This window comes from Carlito syrichta, unplaced genomic scaffold (assembly GCF_000164805.1).
Source record: "Carlito syrichta isolate Samal-C Ts95f unplaced genomic scaffold, Tarsius_syrichta-2.0.1 Scaffold316387, whole genome shotgun sequence".
Taxonomy (NCBI): Eukaryota; Metazoa; Chordata; class Mammalia; order Primates; family Tarsiidae; genus Carlito; species Carlito syrichta.
In genome coordinates, this window is record NW_007260483.1 from 587,930 (window position 1) to 595,361 (window position 7,432).

Sequence of the window (7,432 nt, forward strand, 5' to 3'; positions counted from 1 at the left end):
AAAAAAAAAAAAAAAAAAAAAAGAAACAAAATTATGATGCGAGAAGTAAGGGAGAAGAGAAAGGAAGCATCAAAGATAGTTTAGGTCCAAAGAAACCAGGAAGATGCTTATGCTTGTGTAGAGATAGAAAATTATGGTTTGAAAAATGGTAACAGAGTTCCTCTTAGAGAATGAACTACCTTTATTTGGAAGCATTTTAGATATGGAAGATGAGGCCTTGGAGGCATGATCTAGAAGATGATAAAGACTTAGCTGGGTGTGGTATTGCTCGGCTGTAGTTCCAGCTACTTGGAAGGCTGAGGTGGAAGGATCGCCGGAGCCCAGCAGGCGAGGCTGCGGTGGTCGGGAGTGGCCACTGCACTCAGTCTGGGCGACAGAGTGAGACTCCAACTCAAAAAAAAAAAAAAGAAGATGATAAAGAGAAGGCTAAGCCGGGCTCGATGGCTCAGCCTGTAATCCCGTGCCTTTGGGAGGCTGAGGTGAGTGGATTGCCTGAGCCCACGGGTTCGAGACCTGCCTGGGCAACTTGGCGAGACCTCATCTCTACAATAAACCAAAAATCAACCAGGCATGGTAGTGCACACCTGTAATTCCAGCTACTTGGAAGGCTGAGGCGGAAGGGTCGCCGGAGCCCAGCAGGTCTAGGCTGCGGTGGCTGGGAGCGGCCACTGCACTCCAGTCTGAGCGAAAGAGTGAGACTCCAACTCAAAAAAAAAAAAAAAAAAAAAAGAGAAGGCTAAATTCTTCAGCGAGGGAAGTTAGGAATTTGGGGGTGAAAATTAGCAGGAGAGAGAAAAGAGGGGAGGAAGTCAGGAAAGGAAAAGCAGATGGTGGGAGGCTGGATGCAGGAGCAAGATGACCATGGAGAGATTTGTGACCGGGGACCATTGGACTTCTAATGGGGCTCTCTAAAATGTGATTATGTTAGTATATTTGTGGTGCTTTGTGATTTAAAGCCTTTCTTTCTACCCAAGTCTTCAGTAAAATCTATTATGTTTACCAATGGGATGTGGGGAGACATTGTTGATGATCACACCCCATGATGTTGGCAGCTTATATTTGGGATGGGGAGGTTATTTCTTCCTAGTTTCAGATGCTGGAGCTAACTTGTCCTGTGATGGGTGTGCCCTAAAGGCTGGCAGGTTCATGGGACCTACTCTCCTCCAATCCCTTCAGGTAAGCAGTTCTTCGGGGACTTTGAGGATGGTGGTTGTCGACTCAGTCACTGCAGTGGTCTCCCCACTTCTGGGAGGTCAGCAGAGGGAAGGTGAGTTGTGTGGCAAAGCCTGGGTCAGGGGAACATGACCTTGTCTCCCAGCTCTGGAGTCTGGTCCCTGGCCAGCCGCATCCCTGGTCCCCTGCTGCCCTCTTTCTCTGCTTCTCTTCCTCCAGGCTTGGCCTTGATGATGCAGCTGGCCCGAGAGCTGAAGACCTTGGCCCGGGACCTTGGCATGGCAGTGGTGGTGAGGAAGCACGGTTGATTTCTAGTTATAGCTAGCTCTTTATTTCCCCTACATGGCAGCTTCTGACCCCCAAAGTGGCCCTTTAGGAAAGGGACATAGCCCAGTTTCCCAGGGTCAGCTAGGGCTCTGGACCATAAATAGCCAAGGGAGTCAGGAACTGTCTTTTCTTTTTTTTTTTTTTTTGAGTTGGAGTCTCCCTCTGTCACCTAGGCTGGAGTACAGTGACACCTTCATGGCCACTGCAGCCTCTACCTGCTGGGCTCAAGTGATCCTTCCACCTCAGCCTTCCAAGTAGCTGGAATTACAGGCATGCACCACCACGCTCAGCTCATTTTTCTTGATTTATTGTAGAGTTGAGGTCTCTCCAAGTTGCCCAGGCCGGTCTCAAACCTGTGGGCTCAGGCAATTCTCTCACCTCAGCCTCCCAAAGTGCTGGAATTACAGGTGTGAGCCACCGCGCCTGGCTTGTTTTTCTTTATACTTTTTTTTCTTTATAAATCAGGTTTGTTGAGGCAAGTTTACTGAGAGTAACTTTCTCCTCATTGGAAGTTTGACTAATAGATACAGTTATATTTTGCCTTGTTACTCCACTGAAAGGTCCCCAAGTCCCGGGCAACCACTGATCTATTTTCTATTCCAATAGTTTGACCTTTTCCAGAGCTTCATATAAATGGACCTTTTTGCTGTTGAAGTAACTTTTTCTGCTTATGAAGTAGTTTTTTTAAAAGTCTGCACACTTCTAATAGGGTAAAAAGTAGTTAAATATAAGATTCAAATTTGTTATCAGTCTCTATATCCATTTAAACCATATTAATATTTTGAAATATCTTCACAAAGTCTATTTCTGCATATCTACTTACACTTTTAACCAACTTTCTAACTAAAACAACCTTGTTTTAAAAAAAAAAAAACAACTTATATCAGCCGGGCTCAGTGGCTCAGCCTGTAATCCCACGCCTTTGGGAGGCTGAAGTGAGTGAATTGCCTGAGCCCGCGGGTTCGAGACCTGCCTGGGCAACTTGGCGAGACCTCATCTCTACCATAAAATTAAAAAAAAAAACTAGCTGGGCGTGGTGTTGCACGCCTGTAGTTCCAACTCCTTGGAAGGCTGAGGCGGAAGGATCGCTGAAGCCCAGCAGGTGAGGCTGCGGAGGCCGGGAGCGGCCACTGCACTCCAGTCTGGGCGACAGAGTGAGACTCCAACTCAAAAACAGAAACAAAAACGTATATCTTAGTCCATTTTCCATGTTTTAAAATAAATTCTTTAAGAAAGTCATTTTGGCCAGGCGTGATGACTCACGCCTATAATCCCAGCACTTTGGGAGGCCAAGGTGAGAGGATTGCCTGAGCCCATGGGTTCGAGACCAGCCTGGGCGACTTGGCAAGATCTCATCTCTACAATAAATTAAAAAATTAGCCAGGCATGGTAGTGTGTGCCTGTAGTTCCAGCTACTTGGAAGGCTGAGGTAGAAGGATCACCTGAGACCAGCAGTTCGAGGCTACAGTGGCTGTGAGCATGCGACTGCACTCCAGCATAGGTGACAGATTAAGACTCCAATTTTTAAAAAAAGGTCATCTTTAGCAGCTACATATGTTTTCCGATTGCTTTTATTGTGGTTTAAAATGTACTATTTGAACTTTTTTTGGGGGGGGTGGCATACTCATGACCACCCCAGCATCAACCTGCAGGGCTCCAGTGATCCTTTCGCCTCAGTTTTCCAAGTAGCCAGAACTACAGGTGCGTGCTACCACGCCTGGCTAATTTTTTATTTATTGTAGACACAAGGTGTCACCAAGTTGCTGGGGCTGGTTTCAAACCCATGGGCTCAGGCAATCCACTCGCCTCAGCCTCCCAAAGTGCTGGGATTACAGGCTGAGCCACTGAGCCCAGCAACTTTTTTTTTTTTTAAAGAGTCAGATCTCACCATGTAACCCAGACTGGAGTATAGTGGCATGAGCAACTCACCACAAGCTCGAACTTCTGGGCTCGAGAGATCCTCCTGCCTGAGTCTCCCAAGTAGCTGGGACTACAGGCATGCATCACCACACCTGGCTATTTTTTTTTATTTGTCTGTAGATAGAAGATCTTGCTATGTTGCCCCCAGGCTGGTCTCGAACTCCTGGACTCAAGTAGTCCTCCCATCTTGACCTCCCAGAGTGCTGGGATTTAGTCAAACCATTTTAAAATGTACAGTTCAGCCAGGTATGATGACATATGCCTGTAGTTCTGGCTACTCAGCAGGCTGAGACGGAGATTGCTTGAGCCCAGGAGTTTGGGGCTGTAGTGAGAGATGATTGTGCCTAGTGAATAGTCACTGCCCTTCAATCTGGGCAACATAGTGAGTCCCTGTCTCTGAAGCAAAACAAAAAATAAAACAAAATAAAACTAGTAAAATTAAATACATTCCTAGTGTTGTACAACCATCACCACCATCCAACTTCAAACTTTTTCATCTTGTGAAACTGAAACTCTGTACCCATTAAAAATAACTCCTCGTCCCCTCCCCCAGCCCCTGGCACCCACCATTCAGTTTTCTGTATCAATGCTTTTGACAACTGTAGCTGCCTAATATAAATGGAATTATATAGTATTTGCCTTTTTGTTTCTGGCTTATTTCACTTAGCATAATGTCCCCGAGGTTCATCCATGTTATAGCATGTCTGGGTGACAGAGTGAGACTCCAACTCAAAAAAAAAAAGATTTAAGTCTGAATAATATTCCACTGATTGTGTGTATCACATTATCACATTTTGATTAGCCACTCATCTGTGGATCGATACCTGGATTACTTCCACCTTTTAGCTATTGTGAATAATGCCACTGTGTACGCAGATGTACAAATATCTGTATATGTCCCTGCTTTTGCTTCTTTTGGATATAAACCCAGAAGTTGAAAAAGTGGATCATACATTAATTCTATTTTTAATTTTTTGAGGCGCTGGTATACTATATAGTACCAGTGTATACTGGTATTCACTGTGGCCTTATAGCTACATACTGTTTTTTTTTTAATTGCCTATATCACAGGAATCAGCAAGCTTTTTCTATAGTGGGCTGGATAGTAAATATTTGAGGTTTTACAGCCATGTGAGATCTGTGTCATAACTATTCAACTCTGCCAATGTAGCATGAAAGCAGCCATGGATAATATATAAACAAGTGGGCCCGCCTCTGTTCCATTAAAACTTGATTTACAAAAACAATTTCCAGGCTAAATTTGGCCTGTGGGCCACAGTTTGCCAACCCCTGCTGCTCCATAACGATCTAACTAGTTCTTGACATTAGGCCTTTAGGTCATTACTGGTTTTCCTCTGTTATAGATAAAACTACATTGAACATCCTTATATCTAAATCTCTTTGCACATCTAATTTCCTCAAAATAATTCTTAAATGTATAATTAATGAGGGATACATGTATTTCTAAATGTCTACATAAGACATTGCTGAATTTCCAGGATAGTTTGCTAATTTGTGCATCTTCCGGCAGCGTAAGAGGATCTGTTTCCATTCTTTGTTCTAATACAAGTTCCCAGGGCCTTCCTTTCCTTTCCTGGCTTCTGGATGTGTGTGATCGCCTGCTGTGTGCCAGACTCTGGCTTAGGCAGAGATGACGATGAATAAGCCACAGCTCCTATCCTGAAGGGCCCCATCCAGTATGCTCCAAGGCTTGAGCTGCTGACCTCCGTGACTAGCCTGGGCAGAGTAGTGCTGACCAGTCATATTAGGACCCCTCCAAAACTTCCCCCTAGCCCCATACTCACACAGACACACTCCCAGACAGAAAAAGCAGGGTGGACATGGTCTCCAGATGTCCGTTGTTGGGTTGGGTGTATGTAGTTTCAAGCCCACTACTGGCTTCCCTTTAGGGAAGTGCAAATAGCACTGCTTTTTCCCAGACATGTGCCCCGTTGCCTTCTGGTTGAGATCAGGCCTAAGGCATCCAGATTTAGTGGAAAGAGCTGGGTCCAAGTCAGGAGTCCCGGGTTCTAGTTTTAGACCTGTCATTAAATTATGGAACCTTGAGGAAGTCATATCTCTGCATGAGGCCTATTTTCCCATCTGTAAAATGAAGCAGTGGGAACAGATGTCCTCTATGCTACCATTATGGATCTGTAAGTCTTTCTGCTGCAGGTAACCAACCACATAACTCGAGACAGGGACAGTGGGAGGCTCAAACCTGCCCTTGGGCGCTCCTGGAGCTTTGTGCCCAGCACCCGGATTCTCCTGAACGTCATTGAGGAAACTGGGACATCAGGCAGCCAGCGCATGGTGTGTCTGACCAAATCTCCCCGTCAGGTGAGCCAGCCCTAGGGAGATGCTAGTAATCTTGGGCCCTGGAGGCTGGGTTTCATGTACAGATGTCTTTGAGAAGAATTCTATAAATACGAAGACCCTGCAGTGAAAGCGGCTATCCCACTTGGGTGCTTAACTCCATTACCCCTCCCTCCTATTCTTTCAGCCGACAGGTGTCCGGGAGATGGTAGACATTGGGACCTGGGGGACTCCGGGGCAGAGCCCATCGTTAAAGGGAGATCAGACATGACTGGTGCTGCTGACTGTGAAGGAGGGAGGCATTGAGGCCCCCGACTTTCCTTCCCAGTAATGCCTGCTGTCTACTGCCACCCAGCGCTTGGGACTACAGAAGTTCTCTGCCTGACCAGAAGAGACATCTCGATTTCCTCCACTTCACTCTCTGTGGAAGCATATAAAGCCTCAGCAAGAGAGGATGCTGCCATGGGAGGACGCAGAAATTCATGCTGGTGCCATGTTTCCTTCCCTTGTTTCCACCTGTATGTTTCTGGTGGAAGCTGAGTTCACCATTGCCTGGGGCACCTCTGAAGAGGCAGGCTAGTGACTGGATGGATAACCACCAGGCAACCATTGTGTCCCATGCTCTATCCTAGCACAGTGACTGAGACAGGAAGCCTCTAGCTTGACTTTGCTTCTCTTTTTTTGCCTCTGCTTTTCCATCTGTAAAATGGGAGTGCCCTTTCCCTTAGCACTGTCTCTGATTTACTGGGTGGAAATAATTTCATGAATGCAAAACTCTGTGTTCTGTATTCTGCTTTTAAAAGTATAAAAAGGGGCCGGGCGTAGTGACTCATGCCTATAATCTCAGCATTTTGGGAGACCTAGGCAAGAGGATTGCCTGAATCCAGGGGTTCAAGACCAGCCTGGGCAATGTGGCGAGACCTCGTCTCTACAATAGATAAAAAAAAATTAGGCCGGTCATGGTGGCACGTACCTGTGTTTCCAGCTACTTGCAAGGCTGAGGCAGAAGGATCGCCAGAGCCCAGCAGGTCGAGGCTGCAGTGGCCATGAGTATGCCACTGCACTCCAGCCTGGGTGACAGAGTGAGACTTCTAACTAAAAAAACAAAAACAAAAAAAAAAGTATAAAAAGAAAATCCCCTGAGATCCCAAGCCCCCTGGTTTCCCCCCAAAAGGTTATTTTTCAGTTTCTCCTGGTGAGGCCTCAATAAACAGTTATTCCTCCTTTCCTCTTGCTGGTTTGGTTTCACACACCTGCATGCATCTCCATGACTAGGTGAGAACATGAGCTCACTGCAGTCCCAGGGATATAATTTAACAGGAAGGGAGGATGGGACCTGCTCCTGGTGAATCCAGCCACTTGTTTAATATGCATGGTGCCCTCTGAGGCCCCTCCACAATATAGAGTAACCAGAGGTGCTGAACCATGGCCTTGCCCATAAACAGACAGGAGAATTTGCACAGTAAATAGAGCCAGCTGGGAAAATTGATGCTGACGTAAATAATACATGGCAAATCTAGTCCTTTATGCAGAAATTCATTGCTGGTGGCTCCAGGAGGCAATATAATTACACCTCTCTTCCTGCCAGTTGTACCACAGCCTAGTGCCCTAATATATGAAATAACCCTCCTGTCTGTTACTAGCACTGTGGCCATCCTTCCAAGAGCCATGACCCTGCCTGGGGAAGGACGATGCC

General features: G+C 46.2%; 1 protein-coding gene across 3 annotated transcripts in view; it reads left to right on the forward strand.

Annotated features, from left to right (window-relative positions):
* The window catches only part of RAD51D (RAD51 paralog D), a 20,291-nt gene extending 13,741 nt beyond the window's left edge, over positions 1-6,550 (forward strand). For 2 of the 3 annotated variants that reach the window (XM_008074291.1, XM_008074293.1), the window contains 4 exons: positions 1,177-1,267; positions 1,393-1,463; positions 5,596-5,760; positions 5,924-6,550. In XM_008074291.1, the coding sequence (XP_008072482.1) occupies positions 1,177-1,267; positions 1,393-1,463; positions 5,596-5,760; positions 5,924-6,007 (411 nt within the window). In that variant the 3' untranslated portion in view covers positions 6,008-6,550. Of the gene's footprint in view, positions 1-252; positions 257-1,176; positions 1,268-1,392; positions 1,464-5,595; positions 5,761-5,923 lie in introns of all 3 variants that reach the window. The other variant, XM_008074292.1, reaches the window with a different exon arrangement.
* The last annotated feature ends 882 nt before the right edge of the window (positions 6,551-7,432 follow it).